This window comes from Haplochromis burtoni, unplaced genomic scaffold, assembly GCF_018398535.1.
Source record: "Haplochromis burtoni strain Fernald_Lab_line unplaced genomic scaffold, NCSU_Asbu1 Contig_1346, whole genome shotgun sequence".
In the NCBI taxonomy this organism is placed as follows: domain Eukaryota; kingdom Metazoa; phylum Chordata; class Actinopteri; order Cichliformes; family Cichlidae; genus Haplochromis; species Haplochromis burtoni.
Window position 1 is genome coordinate 27,013 of NW_024583707.1, and position 25,606 is coordinate 52,618.

General features: G+C 39.1%; 2 protein-coding genes and 2 long non-coding RNA genes across 5 annotated transcripts in view; 3 read left to right on the forward strand and 1 right to left on the reverse strand.

The window, feature by feature from the left end:
• Positions 1 to 7,983, forward strand: part of LOC102295275 (cytochrome P450 4F3) — a gene marked incomplete in the record, with an annotated part of 9,603 nt that extends 1,620 nt beyond the window's left edge. The window contains 9 exon segments of one of the 2 annotated variants that reach the window (XM_042216921.1): positions 1,036 to 1,157; positions 1,237 to 1,386; positions 1,682 to 1,811; positions 4,638 to 4,704; positions 4,858 to 4,987; positions 5,081 to 5,214; positions 5,480 to 5,493; positions 5,623 to 5,705; positions 5,782 to 7,983. In XM_042216921.1, coding sequence (XP_042072855.1) covers positions 1,036 to 1,157; positions 1,237 to 1,386; positions 1,682 to 1,811; positions 4,638 to 4,704; positions 4,858 to 4,987; positions 5,081 to 5,214; positions 5,480 to 5,493; positions 5,623 to 5,705; positions 5,782 to 5,974 — 1,023 coding nt within the window. 2 annotated transcript variants of the gene reach the window in all.
• A 95-nt stretch (positions 7,984 to 8,078) lies between these two features.
• Positions 8,079 to 9,123, reverse strand: LOC121811855. Its single transcript, XR_006053609.1, has 3 exons — positions 9,007 to 9,123; positions 8,805 to 8,868; positions 8,079 to 8,524 (listed from the first exon to the last, which is right to left on the reverse strand). It is a non-coding gene; the product is annotated as an uncharacterized LOC121811855 (long non-coding RNA).
• A 5,746-nt stretch (positions 9,124 to 14,869) lies between these two features.
• LOC121813263 lies at positions 14,870 to 23,590 on the forward strand. Its single transcript, XM_042216922.1, has 3 exons — positions 14,870 to 15,334; positions 17,707 to 18,045; positions 21,980 to 23,590. Exons 2-3 carry the CDS (start codon positions 17,719 to 17,721, stop codon positions 22,322 to 22,324), a joined length of 672 nt encoding a protein of 223 aa, XP_042072856.1. The 5' UTR covers positions 14,870 to 15,334; positions 17,707 to 17,718; the 3' UTR covers positions 22,325 to 23,590.
• A 25-nt stretch (positions 23,591 to 23,615) lies between these two features.
• On the forward strand, positions 23,616 to 25,315 carry LOC121813264. Its single transcript, XR_006053608.1, has 3 exons — positions 23,616 to 24,630; positions 24,812 to 25,074; positions 25,209 to 25,315. It is a non-coding gene; the product is annotated as an uncharacterized LOC121813264 (long non-coding RNA).
• Positions 25,316 to 25,606: the final 291 nt, after the last annotated feature.

A 25,606-nucleotide genomic window follows, 5' to 3' on the forward strand; every position in this document is an offset into this window, starting at 1 on the left:
GACACACACCAATTAGTTAAACAAGAGAAATATCTCAAAGACCTAAAGCACTGAGTGACCTCTAATTTCCTGCTTCTAAATCCAGATAAAGTTTTTATTTTTGTCTTCTGACCTAAAAATCTTAGAAACATTCCACGATGCACTGATTTCTTGTCTTTAGTTCCTGCAGATGGCTGCCCATCCCTGAGCCGGGTTCTGCTGGAGGTTTCTTTCTGTTAAGAAAGAGTTTCACCTTCTCATTGTCACCAAGTGCTTTTTCATAGGGGGTTGAGTGATTGGCAGGATTATTACTGTAGGGTTCTTACCTCACAACATAAAGCGCCCTGAGGTGATTGTTGTTGTGATTTCAAGTGTTTTGAATTTAACTGAACAGAATTCATGTTCTGATTCTTGATTGTTGTGGTAGTGAAGAAAACCCCAACAATCAAGCAGCCCTCGATGAGAGAGCACTTTGCGATGGTGATAAGGAAAAACTGCATTTTAACAGGAAGAAATTCCATAAAATCCATGTTGCTGTGGGGAATTGTTACCCAAATTCAAGTGTTTTTATCTTCAAAAAGATGTTTTATTTTATAGGCTTTAATCAATGTATGATATTTAATCTAAAGAAATAGTCCTGAAATAGTCCAGGAGGCCAAACACAGACAAATACACAATCGACATCTACACTGCTTCCAAACTGCAGAATTACAAGGGACCTTCAAAATTGCGTATGCGTGTGATATAAATACATTTATATCACATTTTCCATATACAAATCAAGTCATAGTTTTTACAGATTTCAGAATCAAGCAGTATCAGAATACTTTATTAATCCCTAAGGAGATTATAGATTTTATATTTGTATATTGTTTTATTTATATATTTTAATATTATATTGTGATATTTTCCAGTATTGTCAAAAACGTATGCTGATCATGCACAGAGCAGGTGCTGTAAATTATGTACCATATGAATCACACACCACATATGATTTGTTTCCATGCTTATGCTCACACCTTTATCCTGTTAATCCCTCCTTGTTTCCGTTTTCAGGACAAGTGGTGCCGACTTGTAGCAGAAGGCAAAACTAATCTGGAGATGTTTGACCACGTCACTCTGATGACTCTGGACAGTTTACTGAAATGTGCCTTCAGCTACGACAGCAACTGTCAGCAGTGAGATCAGCCACTTACTTCAACTGATATCTCCCATTTTTGTTGTAGTTGTCAGTTTCTAAGAAGATTGTCCCTCCAGGTCTTCCAGTGAGTACGTGTCAGCCATAGTGGAGCTCAGTGACCTGATAATAGAGCGTAGAGAAAAAAATATTTTACACCACTGGGACTGGATTTACGGGAAGACTCGGCAGGGGGAACGATTCAAACAAGCCTTAAACACTGTACACAGGTAATAATCTGACCTTCTGACATTCTGCAGCTGAGTTACACAAGTCACATAGAAGGCTGCAATTGTGATGACACATTGTTACTCCCAAATGGTGAAAACTAAAGTGTTACTGTCCTTTATGTTGCTTATCTTCTTTTCCTTGTGCAATACTGTTGAAAAATCTATTTAAATCTAATGTTCTAGATACTTTTGATGCTGTAATATTCTTGAATAGTAACTTGTAATTATGTCTAATGAACTGTTGAGTATGGTAAAGGCAGGCTAGTGATGTAAACCGCTGCATTCTGGTTTACAGGTTCACTAGGGATGTGGTTGAGAAGCGCCGCACCCTCCTTAACCAACAGAGGGAGACAGAAGCACAATCTGAAATTGCTCCAACTGCCCAGAAGAGGAAAGATTTTGTAGACATCCTGTTGTTGACAAAGGTAGGATGGTACTCAACTTTAATAGAAAGCGACTGAAAGAAAATGAGCCGGGCTGAGCCGAGTAGATACCAGGAGGAGGTAGTAGTGGAAAAAAGGAGTGTATAGAGCCATTTTTAATTTAAATACTGCACCGGCTTAAGGGTCTCTTAAATAAGGGTTTGTAACATGTAGATGATTCATAATGAGGAAATGTCAACATAGCCAGACTTTCTCTGCATTAGCTGACTTCACATAATACTAGATGTCAAAATCTCACAGAGGTGAAAAATAAATTACCTGGAGTCATATTTAGTTTACTACTTCGTGCACTTTTGCTGCTGCTGTATATTTCATACAGCTGCACATTAAAGTTAAAACTTTTCATACATTTCAACATTAAAAGTTACTCTGTGTATATATATGTATACACTCGTGTTTAAAAATGATTAAATCAACAAGGCACTTTGTTCACATTGTACTACATTAACTGTTTATTAAAACCTCTTTGCAGAAAAATTCAATCTTTCACTTCATTCTACCTGCATGAAGAATGTATCATAGCAAATCTCACAGCAAAATATTAGTTGTTGGATCTCTACATTTTCCCCGTGTGTTTTAGCACGCAGCACAGTTTCTGCTGCTTTGGGAGTAAGACAATATTTAGATGACACATATCTTTGGCCAAATGGAATTCGACTGTATTGATTTCACTGCATATTCTTCGAGCTGGTTGGATATATATATGTGCTATACAGGCTCGCTCTTATGGGCATCTGAGTGGGTGCTGGATAAGTCCTTTTAGTGACCAATGACTTGTTTTTCTTGGCCTCCGCATATTAATTATCCTGCAGTTTGTGGTGTGTTTTCAGGCAGTCATATAATAATACCCTTTCCATATGATATGTTCTTGGTTAAGCTTCTGTTCATGGATGTAGTGTTTTAGGCTACATCCAGATGAACAAAATCAACCTTTTGGGATTTAATTAGCTGGATTATTGAGTATGCATCAGTTATTCGCTTCCAGAGCCATTATATTTGAACTATTACTGAGACAGCTCTGAAATAATCATGTAGAACTGATCTATATGTGGAATTCTGTGCAGACAGAGAACCTCCACCAGTCATTAGTGGCCTGGAACAGGTGATGGTATGGACCTTCCACACATATGCGTAAACTAAGTGAAAGTGTGTCAGAGAAACTTGGTATTACATGTGGTGTTCCCCAAGGGTCAGTGTTGGGACCAAAACTTTTCAATGTATACATAAATGATATTTTTGATGTTTCTCAAGTACTTAAACTCATACTGTTCGCAGATGACACCAACATATTTTTCAGTAGCGATGATTATACTGATCTTGTAATGACCGTAAACAGGGAGCTAAAATTAATTAAAAAAATGGATGGACATAAATAAATTATCATTAAATATAAATAAAACTAAAGCAATGTTTTTTGGTAATTTAAAATATAATATAGAATTACCAATTATCATTGAAGGTGTACCAATTGATAATGTGAGTGAAAACAAATTTTTGGGAGTCGTAATTGATAACAAAATTTCATGGAAACCCCACGTCAGACACATAAAAACCAAAATTTCCAGAAGCCTCGCAGTTTTGAACAAAGTGAAACAATTCCTTGATAAAGATGCACTTCGTACTCTGTACTGTACCCTGGTTCTTCCATATCTTACATATTGTGTGGAAGTGTGGGGAAACACATATAAAAATACAACTAATCCATTAGTCACAGTACAGAAACGAGCACTGCGTATTATTCACAAGGCTGGTTATCTAGATCATACTCACAAATTCTTTCTTCAGGCAAAGTTACTTAAATTCCAGGTGTCACGATCCTGGGTCTTAGGACCCAGTGTTTTGAGTTTTAGTTCATCTTAATGTGTATAGTATGTTAAGCTCATTAGGCCTCCTATGTTCATTTGCTTATTAGTTCCCCCTTGTGTTTCCAACCCATGTTAAGTCTCCCCTGCTCTTCATGTGTTTCATGTCTGTGGCAAAGTTACTTAAATTCCAGGATCTGGTTAATTACAATACATCCATAATTTTGTATAAAGCTTTTACTAAACTTTTACCGGCAAATTTACAAACTAGATTTGAAATTCGAGAAAAGGTTTATAATGTGAGAGGCTTTGGAGAATTCAAATTACCCAGAACTCGAACAACCCGTAAAGGTTTTTGTGTGTCTGTATGTGGTGTGAAAATCTGGAACAGTCTGAGTTTACAATTGAAACAATGCAAAAATATTCATAGATTTAAATTTCTCTACAAACAGTTGGTCTGGTCACAGTATACTCAATGATGGTTTTTAGTGTGCTCTGTAATGTCTGTTCTCTTACCATTGCTGGTATGGATTCAAAAAAAAAAAAGTGTGCGTATGTATGTACATATATGTACATGTGTGTGTAGATATATATGTATGTATATGTATGTGTGTTTGTTACTTGTAGTTATTACTGCCTGTTACCTGTGGTAATGCAATTTATAATTTATATATTCTGTATTCAGTTATGAAGGCTCTAATTGTTGTTTGCGAGCTGCCGTTTAGATGCTTGTATGTGCCCGGGGCTGTTGATGGGTCTGTATGCAATGATGGGCGTAGCTGCGGGAAGTTTATTGTTTTTTTTGTTGATGAGTGAGTATAGGGGTGGGATTTAATAAGTTTTCTTCGTCCCACTCCTTTTTCAGGCAATTTTTGTTTTTTGTTTTGTGCATTTTATGTTCAATATAGGTATTTGTTGTGCCTGGAAATGAACAAATAAATGAAATGAAATGAAATGCATTACATTTTTGGCACTGCATTAGTTGCAAGATGTCTGTGTGTTGAAGGATGAAGATGGGCAAGGACTAACGGACGAGGAAATGCAGGCTGAGGCCAACACTTTCATGTTTGCAGGTGACATGTTACAGTAACATCTGTGGTCACACATAAAAATTACACCATAGTGGTAACTGCTGCTATATACTCTAGGATGTCTCTTTAAAGCTGCAGCTCATAGTTTGCTGTCATTATCCTCACACTTTGCAAATCTTCCTTCTTCTTCTGCAGGTCATGACACAACAGCCAGTGCCATCTGCTGGACGCTTTATAATTTAGCACGCCATGAACACTATCAGGAAAAATGCAGACAGGAAGTGATGGACCTGATAGAGGGACGAGATGGACAAGAAATCCAGTGGTCAGAAAATACAAATGCCAGCAACATTATTGGTAGTTTCAGATGTTTACATGTGAATTTTATCTCAGTGCCCTGACATGACTTGATCTTAAGGGAGGATCTGTCCAACCTTCCCTTCACCACCATGTGCATCAAAGAGAGCCTCAGACTCCACTCTCCTGTGCAGGCTGTAACACGGAGTTACACCCAGGACATGGTGCTGCCAGGAAACCGAACAGTCCCAGCGGGTGAGGGGGGAAACTCTCTTTCAAGATTTTCAAATAGACTTAGGAGATTCAAGAGCTGTGTCTTGTCATAAATCATGCTTTAACTTTCATTTTTGAGACAGTACTTTAAGGGATACTATTTAAGGAGAGATTACTATATATTAGTTCCAGTTTTTAATGTCAAGTTACACACTTAATGAGAGAAGCTGATAACGAATAAATGTTGAAGTTGTAAAAGGAAAGTTTAAGCTTTAACTAACTCAACTAATTGTTTCTTGTAAACCAGGTACAATCTGCCTGGTAAGCATTTATGGAACACACCATAACCCCACTGTTTGGACAAACCCACATGTAAGCACTTAGTAAGATCATCTTAATTTTTGATACAAATCTGTCATATTTAATCTTTGTCATTTGCTCTCTAACCAGGAATATGATCCCCAGCGATTTGACCCAAGCAACAAAAAGAGCCAAACCTCTCATGCCTTCATCCCCTTCTCCTCAGGCCCCAGGTTCAGTTTCAGAATTATTCCCAACAGTACAACTAGGAAATGTTTTGGTAGCAAAATAACAAGCATATTTTAACAGGAACTGCATTGGTCAGAAATTCGCCATGGTGGAGCTCCGTGTTGTTGTGGCGTTGACCCTGCTCAGGTTTCGACTGACCCCAGGAGTGAATCCTGAACTCGGGAGCAGCAGAGTTCGCCGTCTCCCCCAACTCGTCCTGCGTGCGGAGGGAGGCCTGTGGCTGCAGCTGGAGCCTCTAAACACGCCCACATAGCAGGAGCAGTCAGATGAATGAGCCAATAAGATGATATAGAAACTTGTGTTTTTGAGAAAAGAGTAAAGAAAAGATCAGCCAGGAAGTGAAACTTAATGCAGTATCTACGTCGATGCCCACTGACAAACGTTATCTATCTGCAGTAACTTTTTGGTGTCTTTATCTAATATAGGCAAATGCAATAATCACCATGCAACTCTTTAATGTACCTCTCAGACCGTAATTAGCAGTTTGGTTTTGAGGTTTCACACATTAATATAAGGGCTGAAATCTTCTTGTCAGAAATCGACATTTAACTGGGCAAATAAAAAAATTATCTTCTTTAACATAAAAAGAAACATAGCATTCACAATTTTGTTTCCTTTCTTACATTTTGGTGGCACAGTTGATCTGTCATAACTTCGATATACTGCAGCTCTATATTTAAGTACTGTTAAGAAAAAAAAAGTGAATTTCAAAAAAAACTTTTTTTAGATATAAATATGCGGCTTTATAGCTTTAACTTTTACCTGCAATATTTTTACATGTGTAAAAATGATTACATTTAACTATTAATATGATGAAATGTTCCTACAGCACAACTGATCGACCTTAGAGTTGCAGAAAAGTACTGTTATTATAATGTAATTTTATGTCAATTCTCTTACATGGCAGTCTTATTTAATCATAAAAATTACATACCACCCATAGAAGTCAAAATGCTCTTAAATACTGTAAAACTAGCATCTGGGTTTGTAATTATAACAATCTACTGTTCATTGTTGATTCTATCAACTGTTATTTATATAATTTATTATTTATAACTTTATGTAAGAAATCGTGATATTTAATAAAAATTTAAAAAAAAAAAGTTATTCCAACCTACAAAGTTTAAAATGACGTTTTATTTAAAAAAATTAAAAAATGTTAATGTTATTAAATGTTATTGGTATTGTAATCACATGCACATGTAATTACATTGCTAACTACAAATCTTATCAAATCAGACTGGATTCCATATAAACACTGAAAGTTACATTTAACATTAGCTTTGGTTTGTTTGATACTATCATAACAGTGCAGTAATACGGCATGGCATTTTGATTTTTATATAAACATTTACCTACTTAAACATTATAGAGTTATGAAATTCAGTTTTCCAATGACAGCTTTTAAACACACTTCCTGTGTCTCAACATTTAACCCTTTTTTTTAATCCTGTTTGTCATCCTTCACCAGGTACAAACTCTAAATGGCCTGTTTCCTTCCTCCAAATTTTTTCCTTATTGCTGGCTATTGGATGAAAGTTTTCAATTTCCAATCACATCATTTCAGATCTTGTCGAGGTTGCGCGGCAGAGTACCAGCACTAACACTGCTTCTGTTAAGAACTAAGATACAAAATGTTTTTGACTGATTGGCGGCACAATTTTCTCAATATAACCCTTTCACTTCTGATATTTTTCAATAAAAAAAGTACAAAAATATCGATATTTTTAGTGTTACATAACTGATAGTACTTTAATTATATGAAATTTCAATAGCCATCTGTAAAATAATATTATGATTGATTGCATTTTAATAATGCAAACCTGTAATTTACAGGTTTGCAACAGGTTGTTCATACTCATTAAATTTGTATCTATATATAATCTGTATACAATATACATTTCTGAATCTGGCAACTACTGGACAGTAATTATAGTTTTCAAAGATAATTATATCTGCAAAATTCTGCAAAGATTTAACAGAGGAAAAATGTAAAATTACAGATTTTTTTTTACAGCGAATACAAGAACTCTATATGAATTTTGTTTGCGTTTTGTTGATGTGCTGTAAAAAAAAACCCAAACAGTTTTGCTCTAGCACAGGTTACAAAAATGCCCAGAACACAATACTCCCAGTCCTCCCAGTTCCAGTTTTGTTTTTGGTTTGTGTCCAGATAAATTGACAATGTGAAAAATGCAAGCATGTATTCTGCTTCAAAACGTATTCATAGCTGTAAATCCAATAAATCAAAAGACAAACAAAGATTGCTGGAGGAAGAAAGTTTATTCTGCTATATTCAATGTTTCCCAAATTCTTACACTTCCAAAATAAATCCTTTAATTTCCAGAATTCACTGAACATAGCCACATAATTAACATTTTGATAAATGTTACTGCCAAGTAAAGAGGCACAAATAGCATCACTTTCAACTTTAATCCTTCCACGCATCAAGGTGTACAGGTTTTCCATTGTTACACGTTATCAACTGAAGTTTGGTTTCAGTGTACTTGTATGAACAAGGGTTCTTGCTCGATTGTTTACATTTAATAACGTCATACTGTCTGGGGATGAATCCTGTGTTTGTTTTTACACACACAGTCAGAACTGATTCCAAATACTCTTCTTTGATGAAAGTGTTTTTCTCCTTGCATTCATTTCTGCCATTGATGTTTTTCATCATTTGATCACAGGAGCCCTTTCTCACAACGACATGTTTAGTTTTGAGCTTGTCATCAGTTTTACAGAGCACAGCAGGAGAAAACAGCACCAGCAGCAAACAGGCACATTGAAACCTCATGATCCCCTGATAAAGAAAACAGAGCATTTACATTAATATTTCCTCATTCTTGTTACTGGTGTAGTAGATCTGTCATAAATTTGATATAGTGCACATCAACTGGATGACACTGATCACATTTTACTTTGGTTTTATCTGAAAATGTGTAGATTTACAGTAAAACAGTGTTGAGCCTCCATCAAAATGTTTGCGTTTATTTGATGCTCTGTAATAACAGAGCCACAGAGACACTGCTTTTACTAAATGCAGTTTCACATACAAAAATATCGGTTACCCAGCACTCTACCTTTCTTTGTTTTTGCTTGTAGTTGTTTGGTTAACTCGCAGTGGCTCAGGAATGAGTTGGTAATCTGCAAAGTGGAGCAGAATCAATAATTCAGACTTTGGTATTCAACACACGTCTTTACACCTGTGTGTGAACTTCAGTTAAGAGTTTTGTCTATCAATGAGTTTCTTTCCTATAATATATGATAAATGAATGTTCTTACCAAACATGAAGTGAAGACTGAAGACCAACAGATATTATATTTTACATTTACAAGTCATAGTTTGCCTTTGTCAGAGCGTAGGCTCTGTGCACTTCCGCTTTTATACATAAAAGCACAAACATCTCAGATAATTATTTGCATCACTTTTGCAACCTTCCTGAGACACTTTAGCACTTCTCTATTTGTGATTAGGAAACAATGCAACTGTCACAACAAATGACCACAACAGCTTGTAGACACAGTTTGCTATTCAAAGCTGGTTTTACATTAAACAAGGTATTCCTGCATGTTTGTCGGCCAAACTGTGACAGCACTTTTTCACAGCACTATATTTATATAACTGATGATTTATACAGTTCGTGCACACTCTGCTAACATATCTGGTGCAACAACAGATGAACTATGATGTGGCATTTATTCTGTGACTGACAGACTTGTGAAATGTTTTGACAGTTTGCTCATATTTCCGCATTTTAAACCAGAAGACCAGTTGCACTTGTGGCCACAGGCATGACTCTAACATGACACGTATCTCTATACTTCTGAATATATCTACAATTTATAATTATTCTGCCACAAAATATATACATCAAATAATATTCTGCCAGTCTGCTAATAAACTATTTGCACATCTCTGTTGTCTCTTCTGTATATGACAGACATCTATCTAATGTAGGTCAAGGTACATTGCATATCATATAGTATATGCTCGAAAAGCTAAAAACAAAATAGAAGCAATACACTTTTAGATTGTCTGAGGACACTAAACCTTTAGATTTTTGATCAAAACATGTTCCAGTTAAATATTTTTGATTATTCTTATTTATTTGGGAGTAACAATATGTAGTGACAGTTAAAGTTCAACTCATCAAGATGCCAAATGTCCCAGTATTAAAGTCTTGTGTTAGAAGTTTCATGATTTTAGTTTCTTGTATTATTAATTACACTTTATACACACTGTGGCCCCATTAAAGACTGATTTGGCCATGGTAAATTCAGATGAAACATTTCAAAGTTCATATTCACTCAGCTGTAATCTACACATGACTTATTTTGCCATTACCTATTACAATAGCTTACTGCGGGAAATGGTTAATGCGGTACAGAAGTTTAAAAATAAAGAAAGAAGAGCTAAAGTGGCGAAACTGTTTTGTGACTTCCATCTCTGTAGAGAGATAAGCACCTCTGCATGTCACATGGTCAAAATTCACTGAGTCAATGTCACGTCTGCAGGACGTGTGACTCTTGTGAACACACTGCACACCCCCTGTCTGCAACACCACCGGAGTCTAGAAAACAGCTTTTGTTTTGTTATGATCAGATAAGACATATTTCTCATGTAAACTCATAAAGGTGTACATGGTGTGATGATTGACAACATAAAAGGACTTTTTATTTGAGCACTTTGGCCCTTTATGGTTTGCATTATGATAAAAAAAATATTTGTTTTAGTTTAAGTCAGAAATAATAATAATAATAATGTTAATGTATTAAACCAAATATATATGTGTAACTGTAACTCTGTTGGTTAGTTGTTTATATGCCGTATATGGGCTTAAAATACACAGTATGAAATGGACAGGAAGTGTGGGTGCTAAACTGTTGCTCTGCATACCACAGGAGTAGGGCAGCAGCTGCACAGAGGAATCAGGGTTCTTTCTCCCTTGGCTGTTTTGTTTGACTTTTTGTTCCTTTTTTGGTGATTTTCATCTTTAAGCAGGTCAGTCTTTGGACTTGTTATATTTTACCATTTTGCCTTTGTGTAACCCTTTGCTAGTGGGTAATAACATTTCCGTAGGCCTTTTGGTTATAAACACTGATATCTGAAAAATGTACATCATAAAACTGCATGAATACAATTTTTTTTAGTCCATCATTAATGATAAAACTATAATAATAATGGCAGTTGCATTTTGTTAGTACTAAGATTGACCAGAATCGACAGGATTAAAAAAGATTAGATCAGAGGGACAGGTTTTGGAGACAAAGCTGGAGAGGGCTGGTGTGACAGATGAGGATGGTAAGGATAGGATGATAACTAAAGCGAACAGCTGAAAGGGGAAGAAGAAGACTAGAAGTTGTATACAAAAAAAGTATTACATTAATTAAGTAATATCCTTGGAATGCTTCAGAGTTAAAGAAAACAAAAGTAATATTGTCTCAGTGAATTTGTATGTCTGATAAATGACCTCCATAACTTACACACAGAGCCGTTTGTGAAAATAAGTGACTCGTTGTTGTTGGATGTTGTTCAAGTTACTTTGCTTTTGTTAAAGTTAAAGAGTCTATCAGCAGGTCACTGTGTAATGTATTTACTATAATTAAACCATATTCATCAGATTGAATCTAAAGAGACATCTTTACCATCTGGTGCTTCAGACGACCAGCTTATGTCCACCGCAGATTAACCAACCAACCCGTTCTCAGTCAAGTCACAAAACTAAGTAATTCAGCAAGTTTGCATTACAAAGATTTAGTATATTATAAAAAGTTTGTTTTGTTTTCTTCTTTTTCTTTACTTACTGTTATAGTGTACTAAAAAGGTCCTATTTTTCTTGTAAGTCCACAAAAATGTAAACAAAAATTCAGAAAGTTAATTTCCCAGTGTTGTGTTGGATGTCATTTACTCAGAAAATGTTTTTTTTATTATGACTGTTTAAACAATATTATATTTTCTTTTTTCTACAGACAACTGCCCACTAAAATCAAAACTTTAAAGAGGACAGACTAATGTAAATGTTTGGTTTTTCTTCACCAGGGACTCATGAAGGTTCAAAGTGCCTGTTTGCTGCTGCTGCTGTCTGCTGCTGTGCTCTCACAAACTTATAAAGATTTCAAAAGGAAACACATCCTTCCAAGAAAGGGCTCTCATGACTGTAATAACATGATGATAAATGTCAATGACATAAATCAGTGTAAGTCAATAAATACTTTCATGAAAGATAAGGTGACCTTAGTAGTTGCTTTGTGTAGCACTAACAAAAAGGGGTTTGTCACCCACAAATTTGATGTCATTGACTGCATAATGATAAGCAGCAAACCTTGTTTATACCAAATGCTAACAATCAGAAAAAACAAAAGGATAAAATGTGAAAATGGCCTACCTGTACACCTTGAGGCCTGAAGTATCAGGTTTCAATGATGCCTTAAACGGTTCTCTGTCTTTCTGTTTCTTTATCAGTTATATATTTTATTGTGTGATGCTGAATCTGAGTAAATAAGTCACAAAAAGAGTCCCATCAGTCAGACTCTGCCCAAACTTTGCCTGTGCCACAAGCCTTTAATTTTGACCTTCCTTTATAAACATTTACTTTTGATTTAATAAAGGCTTTCTAAAACCGCAAAATTAACAGATAGAAAGTATGAAATTGTTTGAAATGTGTCTATGAGGAAGCAATATGTTCATGAAAAATGTGAATTTGAACATGTGCTATCTCAAGTATATCATAAAATAGTTTGAAATGTTTAATCATTGTAGGGTCTGTGATTTGGTGCAATATAAATAAAATGTCATTCAATTTAATGCTGTTTTAAATAAACAGTAGAAATTCCTGATTATGTGTGTGTTGCTTGTTGAAGCACTTTGAGTTTGTTGAAGACCATCTCTGAAGATGTCCTGTGGATCAGTTACTGTCCTTACATCACATTATCGTGTATAATGTGTGTTTAACCGTTCTGAGAACATGATTGTGATTGGCAGTCAAAACTACTGTAACAACATTTGTTGATAAGTTAACATTTGCATGTCTTCACTTTTTGATCATCTGGAGATCATTTAACTAAAATAAAAATGTGCAATCTGACAAACCAGGCTCTTGATTTGTCTCTTACATTTTTGTGTTCAGTACTGGCATAATCATAAAGTGATGGTGAGACTAATCAAATAGTTATTGTGGTATTAAAATGTAGCACGGGCTACTCAAGTGAAATATCTTCAGATTTTACTTAAACACAATTCTTACATCATTGTTATGTGGATAAATGCTATCTCTGGTATTGCACTAATAGCCATGTTACTGTAATACCTCTACAGAAGAATCAAATACTCACGTTGGCATTTTACAATAAATGCCAGCTATAGTACACAGAACTGAAGAGTATAAAGCTACGTCCACACGTACCCGGGTATTTTTGAAAACGCAGATTTTTCTATGCGTTTGCGCCTTTCGTCCACACGTAAACGGCGTTTTCAGTCACAAAACTCCGGCCAGGGTGGATATTTTCAAAAACTCAGTTTCTGCGTTTACGTGTGGACGAGGAAAACGGAGAAAACACAGCGTCAAAGGTGTGCGCCTCTTCTGACGTCACACTGTGCACCACGTTATTGTTTCGGTGAAATTAATTTCTACAATGGCGGACGTAGACAAAATACTGTTACTGTTAATTTTACTCTGCAGTGTTTAAATGCTTACATATACACACACAGTTATTGTCCTGCCACACATACGACTCAGTTCTGCTTCTATGCGCCATCTTTGTTTACTCTTTCCCACCCAGGCTTATTGACTTCTGATTGGCCAACATTTCTACACGGTTAGGAATATAGCGCCACCTGCTGCTTTGGCATGTTCCTACCAGTGTTTTCCTTCGTTTTTGGCTTTTATGTGTGGACGGGATTTTTTTTATACACGAAAACGGAAAATCTTCGTTTTCAAAAATACCCGTGTACGTGTGGACGAAGCCAAAATTTGAACTTCAAAAGCAAAACTCCAGTTGAATTTATGTAAATGGAGTAATAAAGAAAATTATGGCGGAAAACTTTTTTATGATTAACTTAGAAAAAAAGAGGGTAAAAAGAAAACAGCAGCAAAAATAAGTTTTGCCAACAGCTCACAGGCACACACAGATCAGCATGATCATTGTTGCTAATCATGTGACTAAGAAGTCAACATGTCTCCAATGAGGAAGGCCCATTATGTCTAATGTCATGTGTTTCATGTAGTTTTGGATTGCTTGTATCACTGCATGGCTATCTATTACCTACTCTATACAGTAAATTAGCAAAAATCTGCTGACATTAATTTGAAAATGAACACCTGCTCAACACAATTAGTAACTATTACGATGATACCACACAATGTGTGTAACTCTTTGTTGTTTTACAGTACTGTGAAAAAAATATTTGTTGCCTTCCTGGTTTGTAGTAAGGACTGATACAGTCTGACCATGTCTTACTGAACTGTGTCTCCAGCTACAATAGATATCAGCAGCGCCCTCTGCAGTTTGTGTGTCGAAGTGAAAAAGCTTACAGCACCTGGTATTTCCAGGTTTCCCATCCAAGTATTAACCGGGTCCAATGCTGAACGTTGAAGTACTGATTCAAGTTCTTTACTCGAGCAAAAGTGAATAATTACAGGCTCTGAAATGTCCTCAAAGTACGAAAGTAAAAAGTAGACAGTTCTACTATCTATTTTTATGCACATGTAACTAGGCCTTCTATATTAATATACTACAAAATTAATATCAGTACATGAGAATACAAATGTTAAATGCTGTTACTCTTTGTGGATTAAACTCAACAAGATGTAACCTGATGTTTCACAGCTATCTTGGCTGAGTTCCATTCCCTACACTAAAGGTATACTGTAAACTGTTTAAAGTTGGTATAATGACTGAGTTCAGTGAATGACTCTAAGCATCATCATTTTAAATGTAAATGAATTAATAATTAGAATAATTAAAATAACATGTAAGCACAGGCGCATTAGCATTAAACCTTGTGAACTGACTGTGTGTGTACGGCTCATTTCCTATTTAAATAGTATCTCCTACAGTCCACAGATATAACCTCTCTTCTTTCTCTCCTGTCCTATCTTTTCTTACATCTTTCTGGGTGAAGTTAGCTCTTTTTCTTTTCTCTCCCTTTGACCCCTTTGACATACAGCAGCTGGACCTTTAGCTAGTGTTGTGGATAGGCGTAGCTTTGGGTCACGTGGTGTCGGTAATAGTGATTGCTATATCATCTGTTCACGTCCTGAGGGAATTTTTGTGAACGAGTGGGTGATGGGGGAAGTCGACTTTTGCTCAAGCTTAGACTGTTTTTGATCACTGTTTTTCTACGGATTTTAAGGATTTGATAACAAATAAAGGAGTTTTAACCTGGAAATTTGACTTACGTTTTAAACAGCGGGCGCGTCAACATTATTCCCCTATTCAGCTGCTCGGCGACTCAAAGGCTTGACAGTCGCCAATATTTGTCAGCAAAAAGTGCGACGGCAATGGAGCCTCCCGCAATCAGCGCTGAATAAACGCCGACGCGAGCCCACACACCGCCGCCACTACACCCATAAAAGCGGCTAGTCTGACAGATAAGGAGAAGACGACGGTGGTATGTAAACTGTGTTTTTGTGCTGCGTGTTGTTTGTTTGAACGCAGTTTGGATTCTGATACGAAGATGTTTTTGTGACACGCCCACCGCTACGTTTGCTGTTGAATTTGGTGTGTGCGTGTGTGTGCGTGTGCTGTGGCTCTGCAGGCGTTCAACTGAGTTTGAAGGAATCGCTGTTGCCTTTGTTTTGGATTTTGGCATGCTGCTTATGTTGAATGCTTAAAATGAGTGGATCGCAGGCTGCATCTGTTGTTGGAAAAACTGAAAAGGATAAAAGATTAATTTCTCTCACTGAGAAAGCTCTTGCAAACAAAATTGAAACCATCCAAACAGATCGGAAAAGGCATGTAAACAAAATGAAAAGTGTTATTATGTCTCTTAAAGAGCTAATGAAAGATGATAAAAATCATTCACGAGTCAAATCACAGTTTGAGTTAACACACCTGTTTAAGGATGCCAGTGCATGAATCTTTACTTTCTCTCATCTCATTTGATGAGAAAGATAAACAAAATAAATGGTTCTCAAGCATCGCTAAATACAATAAAGGGTTTATGGAGGATGTTAAGATATGGCTTTCTGAAACTGATAAACGTTCGGGGAGGCCATCATCTGACAAAGCACAGTCACAGGAAACTTCCCTGGGAGGAGAAATGGAGGTGCGAGAGCACACTGGAAAAGAACCACAATTATCTCTTAATCCTCAGAATGATGTTAATGATGATGTGTTGCCATCCGACAGTGTGTCATATCAAGGCAGTAGGTCAAGCTCAAGAGTATCATCTACTTCATCTGCACGTCTCAGGGCAGAAGCTGAAATGGCCGCCTTGCTTGCACGTCAACATATGCTGAAAGAAAAACACTCTCTTGAAGAACAAGAGGAACAATTGAGGAGAAAGAAAGAACAACTTCAGCTTGAAGCAGATATAGCTGCAACTGTTGCAAAGGTGAACGTGCTGAGAACTGGATCCACTATGCGGAGCGTCGCTTCACGGAAATCTAATGGAATGGAATCATATTTTAAAACAAAGGGAAACAGCCTTGAAATTCTTAATGCGGATGCAGAGACTTTTGTTCCACAGACGCTTACAAAAGGAAATGCAATCACTGGGAATGCAGAGCTTCAAGTAAAAACAGTGCAACAGAATATGAAAAGTTCAAAGAAAGCACCCCTCGACAGCCAAACCCATCTGTTCTCTGATTGGATAGTTACATTTGTGATTGACATGACATTGACCAATCAGATGAAGGGAAGAAAAATAGGGTCAAAATCCGTACTTAGAAAAAAAACCCCCTGCAATTTACAAGTCCACACACAAATCTATTTTACACATACAAAATATTTATGACCACATTTTGAGCCCATATGATATTCACTGCACATGCCCATATTAACCTTAACCAGAGGGTTTAAAAACGGCTTCTGCCGTGGCCTGGTGGACAAAAAATTGGTTAAGGGTTCCCCGAGCTTTCACGCCCCTCATGTTCTTCATGTGCCCACCACTAGAAGCATGCCTATGGAAAAAGTGCGCCGGCACACAGTGCAGTGCGCTTTATAGGTGTGATCGTGCACTTTTACAGCCAGCTGTTTTCCTTTTCCCATTCCTCCCTGTCCTTTTGCAGCCTTTTTTTTTCTCTCTCTGAGGGGAACAAACATTGCTGCGCTAATGCTGAGCTCACACTGTGCGGTTTTTGGCCCATTTTGAGCCGATTTTTGATTCGTGCGACCGATTTGGTGATCGGCCCGATTTTGGCCTTCATCGTGCATCGTGTAGTATACGTGGGGTAACGAGAAGCGATTAACACCTCACGACCAGCTCCCGCTCATCAATCGCTCGTGAGGGTCTCACCACAGCCGCTCACACTGCTCACGCACAAACACGTAAACGTCGGTGAAAAAGACGGAGCAGCACGGCTGTGCAGCGTGTGATCTGGACACAAGCGACGGAGGCACAACTTGTAGAACTTTGGAAAGCTCATCCGAGCCTTTTCGATGTGGCATCACAAAATTATCACGACCACAACAACCGTGAAAATAGTTGGATTTACAGCTATTCAATCACAGCTGCCTGATCAATGCTTTTCATTAGCAATTTTGCAAAGTTGATGGCGGTGGTGTGTCTGTGTGAGTGAAAGACAGGGAGGGAGAGCGACAGATTTTCTGTTATAACCTTCATTTTCTGGAGGCACAGTAATATTTTTGCATATTCTTAACTGTTGCAAATTGCTATTTCCTGTTCTTTACTTGATTTTAATGTGTTTTACTTACTTGATTACACTGTTTTTGCCTTTCCTGGTTTAACAGTTTTTTAATTGTTTCACTTTTTTTTTTTTTTTTTTAAACTTACCTGATTATACTTTCTGTTCTTTCCAGAACACAACAGCCATGGAGGACGTTGGTGTTGAAAATATGAAGGGTTTGGCGGATGCTTTCGCCAGATCTAAAAGCATTGAGGATTTCCTCCTGGACCCCAACATTTTCATTCCATTGCAGGCAACGACAGTTGAGGATCCCACGAGACTTGTTCGGAGTAAATTTGATTACGACGGAGTGGTGGTTGAACTAAAAAACTTGAAAGGCCTGCATATACCCTTTTCTAGGTTGAACATGGCACCCTTCAAAATGCACCAGCTGAAAAACTCCTGGCACACCATAAAGAAACACTTTGACCTTAGTAAGGTGTCTATGGAGGGCTTAAAAGTGCTGCCAAAGGTAAGAGGCTTTGATTTTGCCTACCTGGACGGGGGATTCAAGTTAGAAGCTATAGTAATTCCCAAGTCCCTTGTGGTGGTGGACAGAGTCTGTAAAATGCCTGACTATTTACCAAGGCACACAGTGGACCTTGTTAATGGCATCTTAACAAAATTTGTCTAGTTGCTCAAAGACCTTCCACTGGAAGACCTGACCAGACCCACACTGCAGAAGACCATCATTCAAAACAAAGGGAGCATTAACGTATTGGAGCAGGATCGAACGTTCGTGCTCTCCAAACTTGATGAAGCGAAGAGGATGTTGCCGGAGCATCCAACATTGGAAGTCCGGTTGTTTGTCTACAAATTTGGACAAAAGACAAGGAACCCCTTTCATTTGAGGGAAATAGCTCACCATGATGACGTTGTGCGATGTTCTCTGCACATGGCCTGCAACTTAATACCACTGGACCCTCACACCACACTTTTCTGGTCAAGAGCAGGACTGGAAAGGATGTTGGGACCCAAAGCTAGGTTCTTCACGTGCATGTCCATGCACGAGTGTGTTAACGTGCAGACAGAACTAGACCAGCACCCACCGGACATCTTGCCAGCTTTGGCAGAGATTGTCACTCGGCCTAATGTCACCTTCTGGCAAGTTTATGTGGACAGCCGACACACTCATTATATGTCCACATTCCGGCACCCCATTAGTGGCTTGATCGTCACTGGTGGCCTCGGCCACCCAAATTACGTCACAGGCGGTGGCCACCAGAGCTGAGGACTACTACATCCACATGATTGACTTGGCCAGGAAGGCAGCAGGTAATTATAACCAGAGAATAGAGATCGTGAAGGGGATGGAAGGGAAGGAACTGGCAGACTTTACAGACGTTTTTGCATGCTCATTCTTCAACTTGAGGAAATTGCATAAGTGCCTGATGGACTTCCCCCTCGTTGTCCCCTTTAAACGGGAACAGGAACAGCCAAGCGTGAATGAGATACTGTCTCGCTGTCTAAAGTATATGGCTGACCAGCTCCGGCAGAAGCACAAAGGCAAAGGCGGCTTTCTCCCAGTGTAGAAGGCATTCCAGCTGGAGCTATTATACGGGCACCCCTTGTCCAACATGGACAGACAGTACTCGGCAGCACTGGGGACCAGCTCGCTGCATGAGTTCAGTGCAACCAACATGAGGGGCTTCATGGGCCTGGGTGCAGCAACTGGTGCAGCTATTGAGGACTGCCCACCACCTCTGGCACACTGAATAAGGGACACACTCCAGATGAAAAGAATCGAGAGGCTATTTGCTCTCACATTGACTCTCAAGTGCAAGCCTTCTGCGCTGGGACCTAAACTTGTAAAGCTGCTGCTGAAAGACCTCTTCAGGAGGAACGACGGCATCTTCATCTCAGAGTTGCAAGGGGAAAATGCCCAGAGAATCTCAAGGGACACATTAATCTGGCTGCACTGATGGAGAACCTGGCCACCAGAGACTCCTTCCCGACCCCATTCACCTTTGCCCGGGCGAGGAAGCTTGTTGAAGGGGAAGGCAAGAATGTACAAGAATGCCTAAGAGCAGGATTCCTTGAGCTGAAGATCAGGTGGTTCCCGGACGTTAAGTACCGTGATATAAAGGGAACAAGGAGGGCTTCTTGGAACTTGATGGATTATGTAGAGATGCATAATGACGGCAGGGAGCCTTCCATCGAGTCCCAGGCCATGGCCATAGTGGGGGATGTGGCCATGGAGATGGAGCGCCGTGGACTGTGCTACGCCAGGACCCTTGAAAGGTACAGAGAGCATGGAATGCCATGGCTGCCCCAAGTAACGAAGAGGATTCCGGGGAAGATTGAAAAGCACACGCGGAACAAGGTCTTGGTGCTGGTCAGCTCAGTGGGACTTATCATGAATAAGGATTTTGTGTTCTATGAGAAACTGAAGGACCAACTCCTGGAGCTGAAGATGACACAGGCAGAGCTCCAAAAGTACAAGATACTTTTAACATAAGTGTGTGAAAAAGTTTTCGGCTTCACTCTCTATAAGCTCCCCTACGATATCCTTTATCGAATGGGGAATCCAAAACCCCATACGGAGAAAAAGTTGCCTCCAGATCTCCCCATGGTGATGGAGGAAGAGGATGAGGAACCTGTCCTATTGCAGATGAGAGCTGTGTACATGCCCGCTCAAACCAGCAGACACTGGACACAGCAGGAAAAGGGATTTATCAACCTTGATCCAACAATCTCCACTGACGTGGCATACAAGGAGTATGTTGGACAATGCAAAGCAGCAAGACTACCTGCAAGGTCGTACAAGGGCTTTGGGAGAAAGCGAAGAGACCTTCTCAGGGATGCATAGGCATACAAGTTGATTTCCTTTTCTAATCATGTCCTTTTTTTATTTTGACTTTATGCTTAGAACTAACAGAGTAGGACATTTTTGTTTATCTTAGGGCAGAGAGCTCCAGTCCGACTCAGACGCCAGCAAGGTGGAGGTGGAGTACTGGTTTGGGCTGGTATCATCAAAGATGAGCTTGTGGGGCCTTTTCGGGTTGAGGATGGAGTCAAGCTCAACTCCCAGTCCTACTGCCAGTTTCTGGAAGACACCTTCTTCAAGCAGTGGTACAGGAAGAAGTCTGCATCCTTCAAGAAAAACATGATTTTCATGCAGGACAATGCTCCATCACACGCGTCCAAGTACTCCACAGCGTGGCTGGCAAGAAAGGGTATAAAAGAAGAAAAACTAATGACATGGCCTCCTTGTTCACCTGATCTGAACCCCATTGAGAACCTGTGGTCCATCATCAAATGTGAGATTTACAAGGAGGGAAAACAGTACACCTCTCTGAACAGTGTCTGGGAGGCTGTGGTTGCTGCTGCACGCAATGTTGATGGTGAACAGATCAAAACACTGACAGAATCCATGGATGGCAGGCTTTTGAGTGTCCTTGCAAAGAAAGGTGGCTATATTGGTCGCTGATTTGTTTTTGAATGTCAGAAATGTATATTTGTGAATGTGGAGATGTTATATTGGTTTCACTGGTAAAAATAAATAATTGAAATGGGTATATATTTGTTTTTTGTTAAGTTGCCTAATAATTACTGCACAGTAATAGTCACCTGCACACACAGATATCCCCCTAAAATAGCTAAAACTAAAAACAAACTAAAAACTACTTCCAACAAACATTCAGCTTTGATATTAATGAGTTTTTTGGGTTCATTGAGAACATGGTTGTTGTTCAATAATAAAATTATTCCTCAAAAATACAACTTGCCTAATAATTCTGCACTCCCTGTATAGTATTCTGATGGATACAGCGTCTGTATGAGTGTAAAATCTGGATTCTCCCTGATGTCAAAACAAGAAGCTTTAAGTTGCACGTGCAATGTTGCAGCACTCTTCAGAAGCTTTTAGCTTCACGCTCCAAATCCAGCATCTTCTCATACTTTAATGGTCATAATATTAATGTCACACATGTGGGATGCTGGATGTGAAAATACACCTAAATAAAGCTGACAGCCTGAACTTTAAATGCATGTCACCGTGCCATGTCAGAGGAACAGGAATGGGAAAAGGAGACGCAACATCAATTTGTCACCATGCAAACAGCCACAGCTCTCAGCCATATGTTGCCTTGAACAACCCGCACGCTGAGGCTGGAGACCACAGAGGATGCTCTGTGAAGAGGAAGTTGAGTTGAAACCGGAGCCAATCATCCCGCCCTGTCTGCTGTGCCCACAGACAGCCTGGGTCTCTCGTGGGGCCCACCCAGCTGCCATGTACTCATTTGTCACACTGGGAGGAAGAGACCGCTGGTACACCAACCCTCCCATATCCTCCACGCATCCGTGCCTCGCCATTTGGTCGATACGGAGTCATCCGTTTAAAGGGTGTACTTATTGTACTTATTTTTGTGTGTACTTACCCCATTTTTCTTCTTTTTACTTACCAGATTCCACGAGCCATGGAGGATGTTGCTAGGGAGAACATGGATGGTTTGGCCACAGCATTTTCAAGTGCCTCCAGTGTTCCATATTTCCTGACTGACCCAGAGATCCTCATTCCTCTGCAGGCTAGTACTGTTGACAATGCTGGTGAGCAACTAGATGCTGACTTCGATTTTGATGGCATCGTAATCGAACCGAGATGGCTGGAAAGGTTGAAGCTGTTGTTCTCAAAGTTCAACCTTTCTCTCTACCGAATCCAACAGCTGCGGAATTCTTGGCATTTGATCAAGAAACATTTTGATCTAACCAAGTTTTCCAAGGAAGGCTTGAAAGTCCTACACAAGGTTTGAGGCATCGACCTTGTTGAGCTGGATGAAGGATTTAAATTGCATGTTGTTGCAATTCCCCGATCCCTTGTTAGGGTTGACAAAGCCTGTCAGTCCCCACAGAAACCATTGATCTCATCAATGGTATGATGATCAACTTTGTGGAGAATCTTAAATTGTTCTGCTCGCTCTTCAGAAACTTGAATGTATGCCTGGTAGAATGCCCTGCATGGATTACAGCTTAGTTTGTAACTGTGTGCTTGGTGTGGCTGAAAAAATTGCTCATCAACTTTACTGTTGCGGTGAGGACCTGCAGATGGCGAGGCATTGTAACACTTTACAATTAATGTGTTCTTGAGGAGGAAAAGTGGCTTCACTGGTGCTTTGCTAACACTGTCAATAAAGTCTTGATGTGTAAGGTGATATGGTGTGTTAGGGAGAGATTGTGTCACTGCAGTCCGGGAGTTCACATCATACTGCTGCTCTGCCCTGTGATGTCTGAAGTTTATCTGGCTTAGACGTTTAGGTTCAAGGTTCTTTGCTGTCCCTGCATTCCACCTGCGCTGCTCATCTGTACACACAAGCCCTGTCTTTCCACTGATCGCAGCATTCTGCACCTGTAACAAACATTAATAGTTTTTTCTCACTGTCAATACTCAAGATTTCAAATAATGAGGAAGTTTACACTAACAAAAGCAGTACACGGTCGGTGTCCTGCATGTTATAGATATGACCCTGGGTCAATACACCTGAATCATATCCAAAACGGATATAAACACTGGCAAAGCCACCCTTATTATCCATTTCATATTAATAGTCAGTTACTTTTTGATGCAGAAATATACATCCACAGTCTAATTTTTTTCAAAGTAGTGTGTGTGTACAAATATACATACATATATAAACAAACACAGGAGGTCGAGAAAGTGGCCTACACATCGGAAGGTTGGTGATTCACTCTGCTCCAGTCGCCAGGTATCCTTCATACCAAGACACTAACTCCAAGGTGCTCTCCGATGCATCCATCGGAGTTTGATTGTGTGTGAGCATTAAAAAGCACTTGCATATGTAAATCTTAGAAAAAAAGCGCTTGGGTGAATGAGGCAAGTTGTATAAAAGCACTTTGAGTGCTCAGAGTAGAAAAGCACCAGTTTATCCTTTAACTTAACTATAATGAAGCTTCTTCGTTTAAAATAAAAGGAATCAGGTTATCACAAAACAACTTTGAAGGTTCCACAGAGCTTCACAAACAAGTGTAAACACCATAAACAAAGTGTCCATCGTACTAAACTGATAAGAAAAGACAAACAACTTCATTAAGTTCATTCCTGAGAGACAACTTTCCTCTAGTTTTTAGTCGCTAGCTAGCTTTAGTCAGACCAATTAGCATCCAGTTTGATTCATTTCCAAAGTGCTCCTAAATGAAACAGAAGTCATGGTTTGACTCACCCTGTGCTTTTATGCAAGTGAACCAAACTGAAATGACGGCCTCTTTGTCTTTCTCATTTCATGAAACTCAGAGCAGCTTCTCTGGGTAAGCAGGTGATCAGGTTAAGAGGTGGTTCTCTGCCATCAAGGAGAATTCCAAGTAAGTGGGCATTTTCGTGTAATCTTAAAATCCAAAGCCTGTAGAATGGAGATGTTACTGCATTAAATCAGAAAGTACCGATAATTAATCTCCACAATGAAAACAAAATCAGAATTCTCCAAAATATTGCAACAACACTACTTTTGGTACAGCAGTTCTTGCATAGTATTTGACCTTTTTATAGCCATCATGACTTCTGTTTTTATATTCAGTCACTTATTTCTTTTTTATACAGTTATCATTTTAAATTACCATGTGCAGTAGCCCTATTGTTCAGACTGCATGTTATTATTATCGTTGGGGGATTGCAAGAGTGAAATAGTTTGTAGAGTTATATTAAAATGTGAGAAGACTAATGGAATACTATGTACATTTCATAACTTAGAACTAAAAGCTCTAGTTCTAAGTTATTTTAGTATTTATAATCAAGTGTGTGTGAGTGGGGGGTGGAGCAATTTGCCCCTATAAGTACAACCAACAGAGCAGGGCCAGTGGTGAGAAACTTAAACGTCTGGATGCTAATTGCTCTCTCTCAGTGATGACTCTCCTGCACAGTGTCCTTGCTCTGGTCCTCAGCTGGACAGGTCTCTGTTCAGTCCTGTACATTTTCAGTACTGGACTGGTTGCTGTGGTTGCACTTTGGACTGCGAGGCTGCTGCTGCGTTACACCTGGTACTCTCACAGGTTGTCCTGTTTCAGCAAACCACAGACACGTTCATGGCTGTTGGACCATCTTGGGAAGGTACGACAAACAGACATCCTCCTTTTTTATGAACTATTTTAAATATTTGTAATCTCTACATGATGCAGCTATAGGTTTCAGAGTTAAACAGATGTACTTTTTGTTGCTATGTTACTATTTCTCTTTGATTGCTATAATCAGCACCAATCTTTAAGTCTTGTTTTGTGATAAAACATTTTAGATGCAGAGCACAGAAGAAGGCCTCCAGTGGGTGGATGACCTGGTGCAGACATACAAACACTCCTGCTGCTGGTTCCTCGGTCCTTTCTACCATCTGGTCAGACTCTTCCACCCTGACTACGTCAAACCTCTGCTTATAAAACACCAACAGTCAGTCTGAAGCTAAGCTTTTGGTGTTTGCTTACATTGTTCATCATTTACTTCCTTCAGCCAGCATCACAGTGAAAGATGAATTAATTTCTCACCGCCTGCGCCCATGGCTGGGTGAGTGAAATATTTCAGTTTTCCTCATATGTTGCAGAGTTTACTGGAATTAAATCTTTCCCAGTATTGTTTTTGTTCTAAAAGCCAAACGACAGTGCTCCTAACTACAAGTCTTTTTTTTTTTTTGGTTTCAGGACACAGTGTGTTGATCAGTAATGGAGTGGTGTGGTCCCGCGAGAGACGACTGCTCACTCCAGCTTTTCATTTTGATATATTGAGGAGCTACATTGCTGTATTTAACTCCTCATCTTAAATCATGCATGTAAGATACACACAATCACGCATGCAGTAATGCACACAAAGCTGATCGCATGACAGTTTGAGTTTATCCCTCAGCTCATCGTCATACCTCCAAGCGGGCAATGTGGACAACCAAGTTTGTGAATGCGATAACTTGAGACGTAGGCTACATAGAGTTTTGAAATCGATACCATAGGTGCATCTACTAAAAAGCTCAGACAAGTTTGATTCTCAGTGACCTCGGCCTCAAAGTCAGGGGTCACAGGTCAAGTTTTCTGAAAATGTTAAATTA